The sequence below is a fragment of the Danio rerio genome, chromosome 10, assembly GCF_049306965.1.
Source record: "Danio rerio strain Tuebingen ecotype United States chromosome 10, GRCz12tu, whole genome shotgun sequence".
Lineage (NCBI taxonomy): Eukaryota > Metazoa > Chordata > Actinopteri > Cypriniformes > Danionidae > Danio > Danio rerio.
This window is the reverse complement of record NC_133185.1, coordinates 8,504,476-8,527,415: the sequence shown is the minus strand read 5'-3', so window position 1 is coordinate 8,527,415 and position 22,940 is coordinate 8,504,476. Positions and strand designations below refer to the sequence as shown.

The following is a 22,940-nucleotide window of genomic DNA, read 5'->3' as shown; positions in this document are numbered from 1 at the left end:
CTATGGAGAGTAATAAACACTATCTGATGATGACCTGTTCATCATGGCGTCATCTTGCGGACAGTACATCGAACTGCATTTTCAAGACGCCACTTCAGTGATGCAAAATGTAAACCGTAGAGGACAAACGCCGCATGACTCTGCAACGGCCAAATGCCATAATGCAAGGATCAAGACTGTATCCGATATCGGCCCTGTATCCGCCGTCAAGCTTATCTCGGGATGCACACTTGATCTTTTAAAAGCATCCTCCTCACTAATGTCTTTACGTCATATATCAGATTCTCAGCAATCTGTGCGTCCGCGATATATCTACGTCATCAGCTGTGTTTCCCTCAGCAGCATCAGTTTGCCATATTTTCTGACAGAAGCGCCGCCTCTCCTCTCCTCCGCTCTCCTCTCTGTGACCGCAGATTTGACTCCTCGCTCGTGTTGCATCCCTGCATGTGAACCTGGGAACGCGCGGGGGTGAAGAAGGCGTCGCGCGCGCGGACAGACAGCAGTGCTCGTGACCGCGCAACATGACCGAGCTGGTGGTGCGGACTCTTCCGTCTCCTTCAGGTGTCCAAGGTCCCGGTCCGGACACTTATAAAGGATGGCTCTTTAAATGGACCAACTACCTGAAGGGGTACCAGCGCCGGTGGTTCGTGCTGAGCAACGGCCTCCTGTCCTACTACAGGTAGGTGATGCGCACGAGGAGCGCGTGACTTTGCTGTGTCACCTCGGCTCGTTCACGTTATTTGACAGCCTGCGTGGCAAAAGTTTTAATGAAAAGGCACCTGTGGGCACCGTTGACAGGTTATAGGACAACTCGTTTGTTGGCTGTCCGTCATGCAACAATGTCTCAGCTGTTTATAATTAGTAATGGGGACATCTGAAGCAACTAGATCAAGTTTCCAGCCTCACCTGTAGCCGCGAAACACTTTAAAACAGCGCGGTGCTTGGAAAATGAGTGATATTTACCTCAGTCTTATTATTTGACAGGCATAATACTCTAAAAAATTGCAATCATTTTGTAAACAGAAGTATCATAACTTAATATTTTGTCACTTAAAGCCACGCTGTGTTTGATTAGCAACTTTTCATAGCAGCCTAGGGTTGATTTATTTTTCTTAAAAATGTGCAAATTCTTTTTGCAGTTATTTGCCCCATTTTCCATCTAAATACTGCATTTTAGTGACATTTTAAGCAGTATTTTTTTAGCTTGTAGGATAACCACACTTTTTGCTGTGCCAAAATTATTTCCTAAAGATTTACAATAAAGAAATACGAAAAAAACTTCTTTTTAAAATACAAATTTATCACATAGTATATCATTAGAAAAGTCTGTTAAAGTTTTAAATTTAAAAACTAGACCATTGTCATTTATTAGGCAAATAACAAACTGCCCAGCACATTCAGATGTCCTTTGGCCAATTTGGCCAATTCAATAAAAAAAACATAATAATAATAATAATAATAATAATAATGTAGAGCTTTTGTTATGTAGTCACAATTTTTCTAGTCAACGTTTGAAAATTCATAGATAACAACAATAGCCAAGATACATTGAAATTAATTTAATATGGGCCGCTTTTGGTGCTTCTCACATTTTTTGTTTCAAGAGTAAGGTCCAAGATTTAGCATAAAACTTACGTGTGAAATGTTTTCTCTATTTAAAAACAATACAGTAGCGAAAGACGACTTCACTTATATCAGATTATAAAATAAAATATTTGTTAGCACTAAACAAAACTGATTATTAGCTAAAGACATGCCGAAGCGTCAGTCAACAGAGGTTTCTGCTTGGTCTTAAAGCCTTGTTCGATGTGTTATTCTCATTGCTTATGTAGCAGTCAAAATAGAACAATTAAGCTCATGTATGGGATAAATTGTTGACCTTTGTCAGTAAAGGGGGGTCTAAACCACCCAAGCCCCCTTTGCTTTAGGCCTGATTTACTTGTAGTTCACCCAAAAAAAGATTTCTGTCCTCATTTTTCACTCATCACTTGTCCCAAACCATTTTTTTTGTTTTGTTGAACACAACATATATATTTTTAAAAAAGAATATCGTAATACTGTAATTATTGACTTACGTAGTATTTGTTTTTCTATAGAAGTCAATGGTTACAGGTTTCCAGTTTTCTTCAAAATATCCTCTTTTGTGTTCAGCAGAAGAAAATAGTCAAACAGCACTGTAAATGCAGGGTTCCACACATCTCCTTAATGTTGTCTTAACACAAATCAATTGAGTTAACTTAATTTATTTAGCACATTTAAGTTGTTATCACAGAAAAACCTTTAAGAATTGTGTAGATTCACTTCATTAAAATTATGTTTATGTTTTCTGCATTGATGTATTTATACATTTGCAAAATTCTGATCCGAAAGTGTGTGAGATATGCTAAAAAGCTAATTAGATTTCAGTTGAAACTATAAAATCATGCATCAAGAAGCTATATTTGACTGGTGCTCCATTATGCATGCAGGTTAAAGAAAGACATGAACATTCAATTTTTAAAAGGTTATATCACTATCAAAATAGTCAGCAAAATAGTAACAATCCTGAGAACATACTTGTGCATTTAGAAGGTTTAAATTAGCTCCCTCAAAAATGAAACCTTGCTGTTAATTTAATTCACTCTCAGGTCATCAACTAAGATGTAAGAGACTTTCCTTTTCAGCAGGACATTAAATTAGATTTGTAAAAACAGCTGAAACTGTGGTCCTTGATGATTTAGAAAATGCATGTCAATACCGACACGTTGCTAGTAAAAAAAGATAAATAAACAAACAAAAACAAACAAACAGAGAGGGATCAGTGGATCCTGGTGATTCTTTGAGGTCTTAAGTAGAAAAATGAATAGGATTTTATAACAATGTTTCCTTAAATCCACAGCCAATGCAGTATAAAATATCTCCTCATTTGAGATGTCAAGGAACATATTGTGCTGTTTAACACTCCAAAGCAGTTTAAATGCTCAAAGTCATACATTTGCTTAAATTTGTGTTTCCTTGAAATAAAAATGGCCTGATTGTGATGTGTGTTTTGAATATGCAGTAACCGACATTATTATTGTCAAATGTTGATTGTGTTTGTTCTCTTCTTATTAAAGGCTGTGTTGTTTTCCAGTGTCAGACTGTAATGCATCTGTAAACGTTCCGCTAGTGCTGCAGTGGATCAGGATTTATATGGATTTGTTATTAATGATGCTCTGATTCAGCACTGTTGGACTCCTGTAATGCCTGTAATATATGACCAGTTTGTCAATGTTTCTTTTTTTCAGTGGTCAGTGGCCATGCTGATATCTAGTGTACTGATAAAATAAAAACATATATGAGGAAATGTAATGTAATATATTAAATGAAAAAGCATTAAGTACATAATGAAAGCATTAAGTACATAATTTATTATTTTACATTAATAATATTTCTGCTAAAAATAATAACACTTTCATTTTTATATTTTACTCAATTACAAAAGTAAATTTAATCATAAAATATGAATAAGTATTTTCAATAATGAGTTTACTCAAAATAAAACATAAATAGGGGCAGCACGGTGGCTCAGTCCAAAGACGTGCGCTAAAGGTGAATCCTTATCCATACTGTATGAGTTTGTGTGATTGCAAGTGTGTATGGGTGTTTATGGGTGCATCCACTGCGTAAAGTATATGCCGGAATAGTAGGTGGTTCATTCTGCTGTGGCGACCCCAGATTAATAAAAGGACTGAGCTGAAGGAAATGAAATAAAACATAAATACTCTTAAAATTCTACTTAATAATAAAAACAAAATGTGTTTTTATTAATTAAATTAACAATGGCTATAATAATTCGTATAATAACACTTATTTTTGAGTAAAATTGAATAATAAACTCACTTGTTATCATTTTAATAATAATAGTGAATGAATTCTTTATTACACTTTTTAATTACAATAATAAATTCTATGGGCTGCCTCACAGCAAGAAGGTCGTTGGCTCGAGTCTTGGCTAGGTTAGTTGGCACAGTTTCTGTGTGGAGTTTGCATGTTCTCCCCGTGTTCGCGTGGATTTCTGTTTCCTCCGGGTGCTCCGGTTTCCCTCAAAATCCAAAGACATGTGGTACAGGTGATTTGGGCTAGCTAAAACTGACCTTAGTGTATGTGTGTGAGTAAGTGTGTGTGGATGTTTCCCAGTGATGGGTTGCAGCTGGAAGGGCATCCGCTGTGAAAACATGTACTGGATAAGTTTGCGGTTCATTCCACTGTGGCAACCCCAGATTAATGAAGGGACTAAGCCGAAAAAAAAAGAAAATGAATAAATTCCATAATAAAACAATAAGCAAATATGTTTTATTTACACAATAATTATAATAAAGTCACAATAATAAGTATATTACCTTTAATAACTGCAATAAATAACTTTTTACTCAAGGATTAATAATGAGGAGACATATTAAAATATAAAATTAAATTTTTTATGTATTCACTATGAATACTTACAATGTAATCAAAATACCTTTAGCACAAATGTTACCCTCAATAATAATATAAGCATTTGCACTTAAATGCTCCGTATTTAATGATGGTATTTATATTTATTAATAATTATATTTATAATTACTATATGAATTGTTATTATTTGTTAATGATAACATATTCATTCATAACATTAAAAACATGTTTTCTGTTTATTATTGAATTAATATTAAATGTTTAAAAATGTAATTTATTTTGTACAGGATATTTAACCCTTATGTGCTATTAGGGATGTTTTCATCCACTCTGGGGTGATTTTGTTTTAATTTGGCCATAACTTTTTCTGTGTGTCAGTTAGCAGAATGATTTCTGATGACAAATCATATTTTGACCCATATTTTAAGAATATGCTTTGATTTTTTTTCTTAAATTACTTAACTATACACTCTGGGCGAATTTACAACCCAATTATTACGTTCAGGATGAAAACATACACTAAAGTAAACTGCTGTAAAAATTCATCAGATAAATATTTTTTCCATTTTTTTTGCATAAATCTGTTAATCAACCTCAGGCCTGATGAAAACGACTAAATTGTTACGAAAACTACTGGACTTTGCTCTTTAAAATTCATAAATGATGTCACTGATTTGGTCAAAAAACACACAAAAGGATGTATTTTCAATATTTTACACATAATTATGGACTGGATTTTTTTTAACCTTTTATCAAAGTATTGGACATGTGAAACATCATTGCCTTTGATGCATTGTATTTGATTGATTTAAAGCTTTTTCTCCCTAATTTACTGTTGGTGGCTGTTTTTGTCCCATGGACTTTCATTATAACCGCATTTTTTTTAATTGCCAAACCATGACACCATATAATCATGCATTTTTGATTGTTGGTGGTTTTCTCTGATGGAAAGAGGTAAAATTAGCACTTTTTACTGTTGATCATCAGTTCGCACCATTAATGCTTTAGATAGGCCTGTGCACAAAAAGCTTAGTTCTGGATTGGAGTATAACAGCAAATTAAAGTGTGTATGTGACTGTGTGAGAGTGACCTTTACGCACTTACCCTGATGTGTCTGAGCAAATCAAAATATGCATCTCAGCCTTTAGAACTACATGCAGTAACTAAAAACAAAGATGGTGTATTTATGAACCCTCAAATGTGGTTACAATGGAAGTCAATGGAGCAAAAACAGCTACAGTAAAAAAATCAGACAATGCATCAAAGCCAATGATGTTACTAATTGTTCACAAGTTCAAGACTGTGATAAAAGGTTTAAAAAATCCAATCCACAATCACTTTTTATGTTGAAAATTGTGTTTTTTTCACCCCATCAGTGACATTGGACAGGATTGAAGTTGATTAACAGATATATGCAAAAATAAGGAAACAATATTTATCTGATGCATTTTTACAGCAGTTTAATTCAGTGGATGTTTTCATCCCTAACATATCAAAATGGTAGTAAATTTGACCAGTGCACAAGGGTTAATACAAATAGTTAATTAAAGAAAAATTAAGAATTAAAAAAAAAATGCACAATGCAAAAATAACCAAGATTGTTGCTTTTCTTGTGATTTAAAGTGCTTTTATTATACTCAATTTATGTCCCTTTAAATAAAGCATCTCATATATTAATAAATGTAAACACTTTAATACATTTACTCCTATTTTTTTATACAAATTTCATATAATTTAATATAATCAGTTATTTTCCTCATCTTGAGCGCACACAATGATGGCTCATATGTCAGTCACATTGTGTGTTTATGTGTGTGTGTGTGTGCGTGTGAGAATCTGATAGGATTTATTTCCTCTAGTTGCTCCTTTAACCTGTGTGGCTTTGTGTTTGTGTTTATGCAAATCTATCTTCAGGACTCAAGCGGAGATGGCACACACCTGCCGTGGCACAATTACCTTGGCGACGGTGCACATAGAAGTGGGCGACACCTGTCACTTTGTGTTGACGAGTGGTGGGCGGAGCTACCACCTCAAGGCCTATTCAGAGGGCGAGTGCCAGCGCTGGGTTTCAGCTCTGCAACAGGCCAAAGCAAACGCCACCCATATGATGCCCCATTCAGGTGAGTCCTGACAAAGCCAGTGACAAACAGCCCAGAATAAACAGATCTAAAACAGCTTTAGTCAAGTTTTCATGATCTCTTTTAGATTAGATTAGATTAGATTCAACTTTATTGTCATTACACATGTACAAGTACAATGCAACGCAATGCATTTTAGGTCTAACCAGCAGTGCAATAGCAGCAAGTGCAAGATACAGGAACAAGTTATAAAGTACAGTTTTAGAAAACTATAGTGATATTTACAGATGGATGTTCTATGAACATTATATACAGGTTGGATAAGCTATGAACAGATTTACAATATATGAATATATGTGCAGGTTGATAATCAGTTGTGTGCAGATAGATAAACATGATTACAAGTGTATATGTTACAATATATGAATATATGTACAGGTTGCTATTAATAATCAGTAGTATGCAGATAAATAAGCATGATTACAAGTGTATATGTATAGTGGGTGTGTACATAATTACAAATGTCCATATGCAGTGGTTATGTACAGTGCAATAAGTAAACAGTTCAATGCGGTGCAGTAAATGTGCAAATTTTAAACGTGCAAATGTTAAACAGTGCAGTTATTGCGAGGAGTTTAAGTTAGAGGAGAGCCGGGGGTGTATTTGGGGGGCAAAAGAGTCAGTGTGGGGCAGAGTTCAGGAGGGAGACAGCTCTGGGGAAAAAGCTGTTCCTCAGTCTGCTGGTTTTTGTCCGGGGGAGCCTGAAGCGCCTGCCGGAGGGCAGGAGAGAAAACTGTCTGTGAGCGGGGTGAGAGGTCTCCTTCAGAATACTGCGTGCTCGGCGCAAACAGTGTTTCTTCTGGATATCCTCTATGTCTCTTTTCAGACAGATCAGCAAAATGTGCAGTTTTATGCACTGCTCGGTTAAAGCTCTGTTAAAATTGACGTGAATGGAAAGTTGCTGAGACTTTTATTTGAGTATGTTGATGTACTTCCAACTGAAGCAGGATACTGAGTAGAGGCAGGGTCTGCTTTTTGTGCATCATTTGCTCATAGCAAATCAACGGTAAATGGGATGTGGTTAAAAATATTGTAACCAAAGCCTTTAAACTGAGGCAAACAGAAAGGACAGACACTGTAGCAAATGGTCAGATTTTTACTTTGAAGATCACCAAAAACATTTTTTTTTTCAGTGGATTAACTAACAGGGATTAATTGTTTATCTAAAGAAGACTTAACGAAATAATGCGGTCTGTCAGTGAAAATCTAATAGACGTCTAACAATAGTCCAAAATAGACTAGTCATTAAATACACAGGAATGAATTATTACACATGTGAAGTCTGTCTTTTTGATTTTCAGATTTTCAGCATGACAGACCAAATTCAGCCTTGTTTTAGCCTAGACATCAATGTTTAGACGTCTATTTGACATATGCTTGGTTTGTTTCATAATGTTTTGCTTTGTAATTTACATTTTTAATACTTTTTTTAAATTATTATTTTCATTGTGCTCTTACAGATTTTTTTCAGCTTCTTACATGTAGTGTGTAGCAGTCAGTGCTTAATTTGTAAACAAATAATTTCCAGAGCAAAACCAGGAAATAAAAGTTACCGTGACTGACGTCCACCACACAATTAAATTTTCTTTAGAACAAGACATCAATAAACGGTGATAATGCAAAAAAAGAGCATCCCATTGCTGAACGGTTTTAATTATTTTATGCCATATAACGTGACTCACTCTAATCTTCACGAAGAGCCCACGGTTATCTCTTCTGTCATGTTTTCTGGCTGACTTGAGATCTCTTTGCTTCTGTCTCCTGCTATCCTGATCCAATCGTGCAGTTTCATCTTCTCAAGATTTCATTTAATCAGGCACATGCTCAGATTTACTGATAATGAAAATATGTGTGACAGCCTCTTTTCCTCTTTTCTGTTTTAAAAATACAAATATTATTTAAGTAGGCCACTATGTCATTATTTCGCTGCTCACTTTACGCAAAACTTTTACCAACCAATGAGAATAATTGTAAACATAAGAAAGCCGTTTGGCTGAAAATATTGTTGAGGGCCAATAGTTAAACGTGACTTTTGCTTTAACTTTCGCATTTCGCAGACTACCGTCATGACACACACACACACACACACAAACACACACACAAACACGTAGGTATTCACCATGCCCAAGTTAATCCTAGATCCATTAAAACAAATACTGAAATGCAAAACACAACATTTTCCGGAACAGAATCCGGCAAGATCCGGCTCAAATTACCCACTGGTAGCAGTTTATGAATGCAAATGCAAAGTTACGCAGATCAAAATGCAGGATACATGAAGTTACTAAAAGAATTGGTTTTGAAATCCCTGAAATGAGTCAGTAATTTAGTTTTATTTCCTGCGCAATGATATGCAGTTTTCGTAACACATTTGCATAATGATCGTCTGGGGGTTTCCATCAGCTGTCTGTTTGTACTGATTCTGAAACGCTGTAGTTGTATCTGGGGCCATGTCTACACTAATACATTTTCATTTAAAAACATCTTTTTCTCTGCGTTTTCGTCACACTGAGACAGTGTTTTCGTTACATTGTGGAAAATGATGCATTTTTGTCATGTGACCAATTCAGATACAATGGAGGAGGACATGGTAAAGCAGTTGTTTTGGATGCTCTCCATTTGACACCATGGTTAAAGATTAATGTCAGAATGCTTCAGATTCTTCAAATGTCACTAAATGTTTACTCAGAGCTGTTGCTTTGGCACGTCTCCCAGTCTATATTCTCGCTTGCTTTCACAACTTTATACTCTTTATAATTTATACAATGTGTCCACCTCACTGTTAGTTCATTTAAAAAACTTGATGCTTTTTTCCTTGACGAATTCAAAAAGCTGGAAAGTATATAAATGCATGAAAACGAAATGATGGATGCCCCACTTTTGGGAATTAATTGAAATAAAAACATGAATGTTGAGTGTTTTTAGATAAAAATGCTGTTTCAGATTTTTCCAGATTATGTTGCCTGAGGCCTGTTTGAGTTTGGCTTGTGTTGCAGACATTTTTGACAGCACTTTTTTTCTGATCTGATAAAGTAAATCTTCCCTTCATGTACTTCCTGTAGAGAATGATTCAGACTCAAACTGATGCAGTAAAACTTAAATATAGTTACTGTGGCTGTGTCCAAAACCGCATGGTTCCATACTATATAGTACACTTAAATCCGTATGCGAGCAGAGTAGTATGTCCAAATTCATAAAATTCGAAAAGAAGTATGCGAGAAGTACCCGGATGACTTACTACTTCTGGCGAGATTCTGAAGTGCGCATCCTATGCATGCTGCGCTATCCCATCATGCCCGAGAAAAAATTCATGGGAGTGAAGCGACGCAACTGACGCAGGTAGGTCACTTGACCATGACAATATGGCAGATGTAGTATGTTTGAGTTCCATTCATACTTTTCACATTCATATTGTATAGAACGTTTTTTTCTAACGGCCGAGTAAGGCAAGGCATACATTTAGACCAAGAAGCCGTGAAAACATGTTTGTCCCTCTTGCAGGGAGTGGTCCACTTATGAACGGCTGAACCTTCAATCTTTCAACTGTTTCCAAGAGCTCACAGAAATCTTTCTTGAGCAGTTCTGACTGTTCCTTCCGAATATCATTCTTCCCCACATGGATGATAATCTGTTTTGCAGTCTTTTTCAGAATTTCTTCAAGTTCATTATTTACATCAGAAACTGTTGCATGAGGAAAGCAGTATGTCATTGTAAATCTGCTCCTGAAATTCTTGATTATTGAATCTCCTACGACTAGTGTTCTTATCTCAGGTGTGATCAGAGCAGAATGCCGCTGTCTAGTCGGCCTTGAGCCTCTGTTCCATGCAGGATTAGTTGCTGAAACGTGCGATCTCTGTCTGACTGCATCTGGGGATTCTTCACCCATATTACTCAAAACTTCATATCTGTTCTGAAGCTGTATTTGAGTCTGAGCTGTATTTGGGGTAGAAGACGCTAATGCGACAGCGTATGATCTGACCCCACGAGTACCCTTTGGTCTCGCACCTTGTTTATGCCAATGCTCATTTTCAACAGTTTTATTCTGTTTTTCTGTGCTCAAAACAGTAGCAGGAACAGATTTATGGGACTCACCAGCTGTGTGCTGAGAGGATCCACAATAAAGCTGAAGTTCTGGTCGGATCGCAAGCAACTTCGTTTTAAGAACTGCAATCCTTTGTAGAAGTTTGTGGCAGTTTGTACAGCAGTGAGAATCTGAATTAATCCGATCCAGAGGCATTTTCACAGCCGTGTTTTCCCGTCTCCGGAATGTAAGCAGCTGGTAGTTGGTAGCGGGAGGATTGTTTAGACGGTAATTCCCCTCTTGTTAGTAAAGCTATATTTCAGAATGTTTGTAGAATAAATGCTGATCTTCAAGCCGTGTTTTTTAAGCACTGTGCTGATAGGCTCAAGTTAAAATTAGGGTATAAGATTGCAAGAGTGCAAAGAGCGGAGCAGTAGGTAAAGATGTCCGAACAGTAGCAAAGCAGGAAGTCCTTTTTTTGTACGTTTAAATTAGTTAAAGTAGTACGTTTAAATTCAAATGCAGTACCTACTGAGTAGTAGGCGGTTTCAGATGCAGCCTGTCTCTGTCTCTACATGTGCTGAAATTCAGACATGGGAAATGGCTTTAGACACATGCTATTACTGGTCGACCAATCACAGCAAGCTGCACCATTATCTGGCCTATCAGCTTGGAGGGCAATCAAACTTACACTGTCTCCCTGTTCACCTGTTTACACTATGGACTGATAGGATGTAGTCTATGTAAAAACAAAAAAAATGACAATCTTTTGAGTGTGTACTTTTACTACCTTATCATAGTTTCATCTTAAAGTTGATTAGACCCAATCCCAATTCTATTTTTGTACCCCTACCCCTTCCCCTTCCACTTCACCTTGGCCCTTAAAACCGAGGGTTAAGGGGAAGTGCTTAAAAATTTACCCCTAAGAATTGGGACACCACCACAACACCTGCACATGTCATCGTATGTCATCGCGATCTCATGCTTCATATGAGATCAGACACTCACGACTGCCATAGTTATTCCAGTTGAGTTATTTTTTGGTATTTATCTTCAGGAAATCACTGAAGGCATATATTATGTTATCATAACAATCTAATGTGGCAATAAGATCATAACTGTACTGTGCATTTACACCGTAGCCATATTCATCTATGTAAACACACCAAAAACAAGATTAACATTATAGCAGACACTGTAAAAAGCTCATTCCCAGGCACTAGACATTACTGACAGGGAATTCGAATGTCATCGAGTGTCAGAATGTTTTGGGACTGCAGTACAAGAGTTATTATTAGGGATTATAGATCGCGAAATTTTGCGTTTTTTTTTGTGTGTGTGTGTGTTTTTTTTTAAAGCATGACGGTAAAACATGAACACGGTTATGAATGTATTAAAAAGTGTTTGTTTGTCGTAAAACTTCGTAATAAGGACAAAAAATGTGAATCATACTGTCACCGTTTAACTGCCCTGCCAGTCATGCTGTCACAGTTAACATCTTCCATGTTTATTTTATATTTAATTTCCTACCATATTGAAGATGAAGTTGCAACCTAATCTGCCATTCACGCATCTTTCATGCAGAGAAATTGTGTTTGCATAATGTAGCATTTGAAATGTATCTAACAAATGTAGCTTTATAAGACATCAGAGTGTTGTTGCAGATGAAATTAAACTATTTCTCATCAGGTTAGATAATAATTAAAAGAACTGTAATTTAGAACTGCTTTACCTCATCTGCCATGTTTGACATGCTTCATTTGTGTTTGTAGTTAATGGAATTCTCATGCAGTCTGGATAACTTTGGGATATTAATATCAACAGACTGTAATTTAGGACAGAATGATTCTATTTTTGAAGAGTATTAAGGATGTGAACTGGGACGCAGCATGGGTTTCTAGGAGGGCCACAGCCACACACAGTTTAGTTTTAATCCTAATTAAACACACTTCAGTCAAGTCGTTCAGGTTTTTTTTTTTTTTTTTTTGAAAACTACAGGTATTGAAGCAGTGTTGAGCTAAACTCTGCAGGCATAAGGCCCTCTAGGAACTGAGTTTGACAGCTCTAGTTTAGAGAGACCGGATCGTTGAACAAACTCTTTCAGCGAGGAAAAAGCTGTTGCTGCAGCATGTATAATGAGATACTCTAAACGGTTTTTAATTTTAACTGGATGTAAACCTATTGTAGGAGACCTTCAAAACAAAATTAGAAGCATTTATTATAACATAAAAGGGGCACATATATGTGTGAAATAGAAAATATTGGTTTCTTATTTTCTCATTTCTCATTCCTTTCATGATAACCTTTTTTGTTGTAATTTTGTAATTTAAAGCCTAAATCCTCTCTTTTTCTTTTTGTCAATTTAAATTGGCTTTCAATGACTGCTTGCATCAAAATCAACCCGCCAGTCTTAACCCAAAATTCACTACTCCAGATTATGTCAAGAAATCTCAATATCAGGAATCATCTAAAAATTATTATTATCATTATTTTGTTGACACTGTTACTAACACTCTCTATTATATCGTAGTCTCTAAATAGAACGTAGTTTTGGTCTGCTCAAAGGGTAAATTTTTCAATCAATCAATCAGTCAGTCAGTCAGTCAGTCAGTCAATCCATCCATCCATCCATCCATCCATCCATCCATCCATCCATCTATTTCTCTGTGTCTGTCTGGCTGTCTGTCCGTCTATCTGTCTGTCCGTCTATCTACTTGTCCGTCTATCAATCTAGACAGACTATATTTCTCAGATCAAAATTGAAATCAGCAAAACAGTAAGTGTACTTATCAAAACAATGTGTAAAAATAGCAAAGCATCATGGAATCCTTAGTTCATCTCTCAAAACTAAATTTCTGTGTCAATGAACATGTCAGTGCCATCAGATTTAAAAGTCCTTATGTCATTGTGTGTGGATAAGACAGTCACATTACTTTGTCATGCTGTCAATATAACAGTGTACTCTGTAGGGCTGTTCTAATGTAAACTATGGCTATTTATTTAGTTTTTGTTGCTGTTTGTACTGTAATTTGTTGCCAGATCTTGTCGTTGTGATACAGAAAGGAAAAGACAGAACAATAGCACAAAGAAAAATCTAAATAAAAGTAGAAATGTGAACATAGAACAACCTCCTTTGAGATGCACCTTTATTAGAAAAAGTCAAGATTCACCTTGGAGAAATTACCTAATTCTAGACAGATTTAGTCTAATGGAAAATATAGAAAAAATGCATTATGACAAAATATTATGACAACTTGTTCAGCCATTTTGAATATAAAGTCAAATGTTGTGGGGAGTGAGACTATTCAACAGAGATCAAAATAATACATTTTATCAACATGACATATACAATTGATTATGTAGGAAACATCATAGAATTGCACATAATCATCTGCATGCATGTACATAAGCATTTGCAACTTGTTCAAAGAAATTAGAAACTGATTTTTTGATGTGCACAAGTGACACAATGATGTAAAGATGTGAACAGGTAGTTTTGAGAATTTCAATTCTGATCTGAGAATTGTACTAGAATGTACAGAAAAACTGTAAATAAAGTTTTATAAGACTAACATGATCATGGAAATAAAATCTTACATTCATAATTTTTTCTCAGTTCAAAATATCCAAAGCAGAACCTAATCCATCACTGAAACCTAATAAACCTTTAAAAAACAAGAAATGTGTACTAAATAACCTTTTACAGCATAAAAAGGTCTTTTGTAAAAAAAATAAATAAATAAAAAATAGAAAGAAAGTGCTGCGTTATATTACCGTTTGCCACTAGACGGCAGTATTGTTCATTACATTTTAAAGCTTATTTTTCCACTCCTATTATTTCCAAATCATAAAATTTATAATTATCCAAAAAAAAAAAACAATTCCCTCATAATTATTTTGCTACATGTTTTCATTAAGTTTCATCCGTAAGACCTCATTGAGAAGACATTGATATTGAGACATTGAGACCAATATTTCAACAAAAGTAATGCAAATATAATTCAGTCTTTTTATTTCTATCCTCAAATTTGCATTTTCCCTCGACCAAATATTATATCTATTAGCCTGAGAAAGCAATTACTTTAAAAAACAATTCAATATTTTAGATTTTACAGGTGATTCTCGCAGTGTTTCTCACCTCTCTGATATAACAGAATTTAGATGAGCCTCTATATCCCAAAAGTGATTGATTTGCACACTGCACACCATCCCGTTTGCATGATTTGATCTGAATGATGTGACGAGCGTGTTGAGCTCCGCCCACCAAGCCGGACGAAGGATGAGAAGGAAAGAAGGAGGGTGGGAGAGAAGAAAAACAGGAGCGAGAGGGATGGGAAGGTGACTGAGGAGACGTTGCTTTATACGCTTTCAGCCTAAATCACTGAAACATCACAGTCACAGCACTCACGCTTGCTTTGTGTTTAGCTGTGATTTGTTCTGGTGGAAAAAAGGTAGGACAAAATTTAATGACACATTTAGATGACATTAATGCAGGAATGTTTGGCTTTTGTCTCTGTGGGAAATAATTTAGAGTTTGTAGATGTTTTTGGACAGTCTTGAATTTTTTGACAGAAAAGTGTAATTTAAATGGAATTTATACAAGAATTATCTTGTATTAGTGGAAGTTAAATGATTTTAGTGAGTCTGGTGGAATAGTTTGTTTTACAAAGACATTTTTAGCCTGGATTTTAAGGTTCTGCTTGTGATAGATTTTTAGGAGTGTATGTTATACATGCTCTAAAGATCACTGGGTATTGTTATCAATTGTATTTAATATAAAGATAGATTATTGTTAATTCACTTTTACGCTGCTGCAAAAGTGCATCTGAAACGCCGTTTACGATATATTGCCTGGTTTTAGGATGTTTTATTATTCTGAAAAAAAGTGGACAGTACTAAATACAGGTGAATATTTTGAGCTTTTCCAGAGGCTGTCGAAAACGCATTTGATTGGATTGCTTTCATAGTGTACACATCTGATCAAATGTGTACGAACTCTCCGACAATGCTTTAACTTTGCCACCTGAAATTTTAAGTTTGCTTTAAAGGATTTTTAAAAATTAATTTTCTTTCTAGACTTGTAACTAATTTAAACCCACAGTGTTTGGCGTAGTTTAGCATCTGTCAAAGCAGAAAGGAAACTAGCTGTTTGCTTTTTGTATGGACACTTTTCACAATGTCTATGATGACTTCTGCTGCTGAGAAACCCGGAAATATAAAAAGGGTCGATTGGTTTGTTGTCTCCTTTTGTAAATTGCATTTATTGGATAAAATTAGTTAAAAAGATCAGGAAAAGCCCATTTATACACCTGTTCTGTGACCCTCCTCTCAGAAAGTGGTCAAAAGTGGACAGAAGAGACTAAATAAAAGCAGGCGTACAGTAAGTGGGAATTACTTGTAAACCAGTTGAACAAAACTCTACTCTGACCTATAGCTGTCTTTAATCAGACAGTTGAATGATGCTCAGAGGTGACATGAAAATGTTTACACCATAATCTGTTACTAGGTAAGAACTGGGATAATTTAATTTGCCTTTCATGTGGCAATATCTGAGCCTGGAGTTACACTGACCCGTGTCAGACAAAGAGCTTCAGAGTTCTATTGGCCAGGTCCAGGATAGATTAAAACCATAACAAAACTTTCACTCTGCTTCTCTTTTAGATTTATTTTTATTTTTCTCAGAAGCTGTTTGTGGAAGCAATGTTTTGTTGTTCATGCCGTAAACATTGTTGTTAAAACCCCTGAAAACATTCATATATATTTTTTTTTTATTGTGTCAAATAGATTGTCAGCTTAATCAAAATTGAAAGGAATTCTATTGTAACACTATAATCTTGGTGAATGATAATAAAACAGGAGTTGTTTATCAGCCAGAAAAATTCACAAAAAGTAACTATATTAAAATTAAAAAATATTTAATATATTAAAAATAATAAAAATCATATTTTAAGAACATAAAGAGACAGTCTTTGTTCTCTTCTTAAAAAGAGAAAAAGAAAATTGTATAATCTAGTCCGTTCTTAATTTAAAATTTGCCTTCTTTTATAATCATTCTAGTTATAGTTTTTTCCACTTATGCTATGGTTCCCACACTAAAAGGAGTCACATGTGGTGACTATCTATGGCGTTTCTACGGTGTGTGATACTCCGAGTTGTCAAAGCTTGTCCGGTGTGCGACTGGCTTTAGACTATAGTTGTGTCCCAAATGACACACTTTGCACAATGCATTTTACATTATGTAGCTAGGAACTTATTCATTCAACCATATAGTGTTTGAGTTAAGTGTCGTCCCAAATGGAACTCTCAAAGGCAAATATTTTTTAACTAACCAGAAGTTCAAATGGTTTCCAAGACGATGTTAAACAGTTGCAAAAATACATTGTAATTACACTACATTCACCCCCTTGAGGTGGCATAATTGTGTTGGAGAATTTTGCTTGCACTATCCAAAATAAATAAAGTAATCCAACCCTAATGGCCATTAGATCCTTCCCTTTTTCTATGAGTAAAGCTGCGATCAACATTGGCTGCTGTGTCCAACATTCCACACTTCCTTTTATTTGAATAAGCGGAACGTCCTGGTATTTATAGTGGACATTTTATATTTAGAATTTTAGGTGTGAACACTCATGGTGTGTACTTACATTGTTTACTGTTTTCTAGTAGAATAGTGCATAAATATGTAATTTGGGATGCGCTTATCCTTCAGATGTTAACACATTTGTCAGGTTTTTGCTGCCAAAATGTAGGACTAGTTTCTTACGAATCTCATTCAGAACATTTTATTTTCTTTTGGTTCAATTTTTGACAAATCGTCACCTGTAATTATAAGGTTCTATCTGCGTTCTGACTGATTTTGAGATATTGAGCTTCAAAGTTTTTGCATTCCATAGCAAACAGTATGTGTGTCACATTTGTTTTTTAAATAGAATGTCTTAAAATGTAAACTACTTATAAAAGACATCTCATAATGTAAATAAGTTGTCAATAAGTAAATTTTGACTAAAATGTCAGATAAAACCTTATAATTCTAAGGTGACGAATTGTAGGCTGTGATATAACTGAAATCATGTAGTGAAATGGATCTATAAGCATGTGAAATTCGGTCAGAAATTGCTGCAAAAAAGGGCGGGATTGAACCAGACGATGATGCGACCCTAATAAAAAAGAGCAAGTGTTTCATATTTTCAATTTCAATACAGAGAGTTCACTTTTAAACTTCCATCGGTCTCACACATTCAGATGATGCAAAACTCACAGGTCAGAGTTCACCAAGCTTGAACTTTGCAATGCAGTGACATGCAGAACTTTAAAGATGGCACATTTGGACACAAGTTTACTGTTAAAAGAGTCATACGCTTTCTTTAAGTCTGGTCTGAAAGTTGTTTAAAAGTGGGAGAAACAAACAACAGGACAACAGCGCAAATCAGATTATCTGGGATATAAAGTAAGCAGGCTGATGGGCCTAATAGGATTCTCATAAAGCCAATGAACTCTACTGTCGCTTGGTTTTATAGCTCCTTCCAGACTTTTAGTGTTCAGTATCCTGGATCTGCGGTTCATCTAGGTGTGGTTAGTCAGAGATGAGTCATTCGTTCTCTCCAGCAGGTCACATGAAGCTGATCTCTGATTGATTCTCCAGTGTTAGTGCTTTTCCTTTATATGCCCACGCAGGCTGAGTGAGACTCTCTCTGTTTAAATTTCCTCAGATCACACCTGTATAGGCATATGATGGTGTTTTGTTGTCCTACTACAACAATGAAACAGCAATCACATCGCTGCACAATTCACAGATTATACAATTGATGAAAGCACATTTGGTGACAATTACAAAATAATGTGTCTGTCTTATTTGTAGTTAGCCCAGTATATACTATACTATGAGGTTGTTGAATGCTTGATTCTGATTGGCTGATGACCATTATAAGCTCTGCAATTATTTTTAGATAAATGCAAAGCTGAAGTAGTTACAGCCAGGTCTTGACCACATGTCAGCTCCATATCACCACACTACATGATTTCACTGCATTAATAAAATACTTTCTTAAAAAGCCTTTTATCAGCTGGCAGCTAGCTCTCTGCAACTCTCACATGGTCGCCCACTGAAGCTAAGCAGGGCTGCGCCCGGTCAGTACCTGGATGGGAAACCACATGGGAAAGCTTAGTTGCTGCCGGAAGTGGTGTTAGTGAGACGAGCAGGGGCGTTCAATCTGTGGTTTGTGTGGGTTCTAATGTCCCAGTATAGTGACAGGGACTCTATACTGCTCAGTGGGCGGATGAGACGTTAAACCAAGGTCCCAACTAGCTGGGGTTTAACCCCAGCATCCTGGCCAAATTTGCCCACAGGTGTCTGTACATCATGGCCTCCCAACCATCCCCATCTTTATCACTCTGTCTCCTCTCGCCCAATTAGCTGGTGTGTGGTGTGCGGTCTGGCGCAATATGGCTGTCGTTGCGTCATCCAGGTGGATGCTGCACACCGGTGGTGGATGAGGAGATTCCCCCAATGTGTAATGTGCTTTGAGTGTCCAGAAAAGCGCTATATAAATGTAAGGAATTATTATTATTAATCAAAAGGGCAGCATGGTGGGTAGCACAATTGTTTCACAGCAAGAAGGTTGCTGGTTTGAGCCCTGGCTGAGTAAGCTAGCGTTTTTGTGTGGAGTTTGCATGTTCTCCCCGTGTTTGCATGTGTTTCCTTCGTGTGATTCGATTTCCCCCACAGTCTGAAGACATGTAGTACAGGTGAATTGAATAGGCTAAATTGGCCATGGTGTATGTAAGTGTGTAAATGAATGTGTGGGTGTTTCCCAGTGTTGGGTAGCGGCTGGAAGGGCATCCGCTACATAAAAAATGTGGGTAAGTTGGCGGTTCATTCCGCTGTGGCGACCCCTGATTAATAAAGGGACTAAGCCGAAAAAATAAATGAATGAAAGTATACACATTTTCTGATGAAAATGCAGGACATTTTATCAATATGCAAACATTGCAAAGTGGGGAGGGTTGTTACCTACTAACTCCTTATGCTTATTTACTAGTATATAAAAACTTATTATATTGGCGACAAGAGCCTAGCGCATGGGTCTCAAACTTGATGCCTGGAGGGCCGCAGCTCTGCTCAGTTTTGCTCCAACCCTAATCAAACTCAGCTGATTCAAATAATCGAGGTGTTCTAGACTACTGGAGACTATTAAGCAGATGTGAGTCGGAGGTGGTTGGAGCTAAGCTATGCAGAGCTGTGGCTGTCTAAGAACTGAGTTTGAGACCATTGACCTAGTCAGGGGTATAGCAACCATTTTAAAAGTGGGGGGGACAGCTGTATGGTGATGTCACCCAAAAGTGATTAATCATTTATTAGCAATAAAGTTTATTTAATAATCTTTTAACCAAATTATAAAATAATTACAAAATATTAATAATAACAAACAATAAACAGAAACACACACATTTAAATTAAGTATTACTCTGTGTGAACATATTTTTAAATACTACAATGCAATTCCAAAATTGCAAGTTGATACGTGTGTGTGTGTGTGTGTGTGTGTGTGTGTGTGTGTGTGTGTGTATAGTTAACCAGGTCAGTGTAATTAGGCAAGTTATTGTTTAAGGATGGTTTGTTTTGTAGACTATCGAAAAAAATAGCCTAAAGGGGCTAATAATATTGACCTTAAAATGGTGTTTAAAATATTTGAAACTGCTTTTATTCTAGCCAAAATAAAACAAATAAAACTTTCTCCAGAAGAAAAAATATTATCAGACATGCTGTGAAAAATTCATAGTAGGGGGAGGTAATAATTCTGACTTTAACTCTGTGTGTGTGTGTGTGTGTGTGTGTGTGTGTATACAGCTGAAGTCAGTGTTATTAGCCCCCTTTGAATTTTTTTCTTTTTTAAATATTTCCCAAATGATGTTTAACAGAGCAAAGACATTATCACAGTATTTCTTGAAATTCTTTTTTTTTCGACTAGAATAAAACCAGTTTAAGGTCAATATTATTAGCCCCTTTAGGCATTTTTTCCCGATAGTCTACAGAACAAACCACTGTTATACAATAACTTGCCTAATTACCCTAACCTGCCTAGTTAAACTAATAAAACCCTTAAATGTCACTTTAAGCTGTATAGAAGTTTCTTGAAAAATATCTATTTAAATATTATTTACTGTCATAATGGCAAAGATAAAATAAATCAGTTTTTAGAGATGAGTTATTAAAACTATTATGTTTAGAAATGTGCTGAAATTTTTTTTCTCTCCGTTAAACATAAATTGCCCCCTTTATGCAATTTTTTTTTCAATAGTCTACAGCAGTGGTTCCCAACCTTTTTCTTTGGGGCCCCCCCCATGAACATATACAAACATTGGAGCCCCCCCACCATATAAATACACACGCACACACACACATATGTACTGTGTGTGTATATATATATATATATATATATATATATATATATATATATATATATATATATATATATATATATATATATATATATATATATATATATATATATGTGTGTGTGTGTGTGTGTGTGTGTTTGTGTAATATTAATATATAATATGTATAGAAAATATTAATTAATCAGTTTTAACTTGTCTTGGCCTTCAATAAAACCAAAATTTAGGTAGGCTTTGTCATACTGTCTAATCTTTTTCTTCGCCTCTGAAGAATCAATGCATTTACGTTTGTCTGCCATTTTTGTTTTGATTTTGCCTTTACGACACGTTGACAAGCAGATTGCGCGAGTGAGCAAAATTTAAATAATTATTTAAAGTTATTTTTTTTAATTATTTTCACTATTATGTTGGAATTTTAAGCATGTGTTTAGATTATTTTTTATTTTTTGGTACTTAAAAATACACATATAATAGTATGGCTGCTCGATTTTGGGAAAAATCATAATCATGATTATTTTGGTCATAATTGTAATCACGATTATTCAAAACCATTGCCAGTTAAAGTCAAAATCATTAGCGCTCCTGAGATTTTTTTTTTATAAATATTTCCCAAATTATGTTTAACAGAGCAAGGAGTTTTAACAGTATTTCATATTTTTTCTTCTATTTGTTTTATTTTAGCTAGAATAAAGACAGGTTTAAATGACCAATTTAAGGTCAATATTATTAGCCCCCTTAAGCAATATATATTTTTGATTGTCTGCAGAATAAACTACCGTTATATCGACTTGCCTTATTACTGTAATTAAGCCTTTGAACTGCACTTTAATCTGAATGCTTGTATTTTGAAAAATATCTAGTAAAATATTATGTGCTGTCATTATAGCAAAGACAAAAAGAAATCAGTAATTAGAAATGAGATATCAAAACTATTATGTTCAGAAATAAGTTAATAAAATATTCTTTCCATGAAACAGAAATTGGGCAGGAAAAGGTTTGCTAAAATTCAGGAGGGCTAATAATTCTGACTTCAACTGTATATACCTACAGTTATTTTCCACCCTGCAAAGGAAAGAGAAATAAATACAATAGAATAAAAATATGAAACAAACTGTGCTTTAAACATCTTCACTGTAAGAAAAACACTTTAGCTACAGCAGTCCTTCAGTCAAGAGCAGCGAGGGTTTTCTCGTTATGTTTGTTTAATAATGATAAAAACAGGCGGCAAAAGGATTATAGCGCACTGTCTCTTTAATGGTTTCTCTTTCACGTCTTTTGATCCTCAACTCGTTTGTTTATTACACAAATGAGGGTTAATGTAAATAATCACTAAACATCGCGTTTAACACCCATTTGACCATTAAAGCGTTCACGTTAAGATGACTTTAGATGTCTGCGCTCCTCTGCTCGTCTCCGTGTGTGAATGAGAGTGAATGCTGACCGGTGACCATGCTTCTGACTAAGTGATCGTGCTGCACACACACATAAGCTCTTTCGCGCTTTTAAGAGCAACACGTGTACAACTGTGGCGAAATATGATGCAATAATTAATTATCTTGATTAATGCTTTTTATAATCGTTTGAAACCGAAATCTAAATCGGATTTTCGATTAATTGCAAAGCCCTTTATAATAGTGGAGCATTTTTATGCCTTTTTCTACCTCAATACTTATCCTCTCCCGCGCCCCCCCTGTGAACTCTGGCGCCCCCCTTAGGGGGGCGCGGACCCCAGGTTGGGAACCACTGGTCTACAGAACAAACCACTGTTATACAATAACTTGCCTAATTACTCTAATATAAATGGTTTTGTCCTGGTCTTAAATGCAATATGAAGTTATAAAATCGGAATACAACAATTCATAATTCCGAAATTGAATTATTATGTTTAATATAAATAGTTTTTTTATATTTAACATTTGCAAAGTCTTTAGGGTTTTTAAAATATTAAATTTATTCAGGGAAAATGTAAG

The 22,940-nt window shown here is 35.5% G+C and overlaps 1 protein-coding gene across 3 annotated transcripts in view; it reads left to right on the top strand.

Annotated features, from left to right (window-relative positions):
• Positions 1 to 295: 295 nt before the first annotated feature.
• Positions 296 to 22,940, top strand: part of osbp2a (oxysterol binding protein 2a) — a 57,790-nt gene continuing 35,145 nt past the window's right edge. Inside the window, exons 1-2 of one of the 3 annotated variants that reach the window (XM_001334348.10) lie at positions 296 to 679; positions 6,331 to 6,536. In XM_001334348.10, the coding sequence (XP_001334384.4) occupies positions 522 to 679; positions 6,331 to 6,536 (364 nt within the window). In that variant the 5' untranslated portion in view covers positions 296 to 521. Of the gene's footprint in view, positions 680 to 6,330; positions 6,537 to 14,881; positions 15,027 to 22,940 lie in introns of those variants that run through there. The other 2 variants (XM_073914413.1, XM_073914411.1) reach the window with 2 other exon arrangements.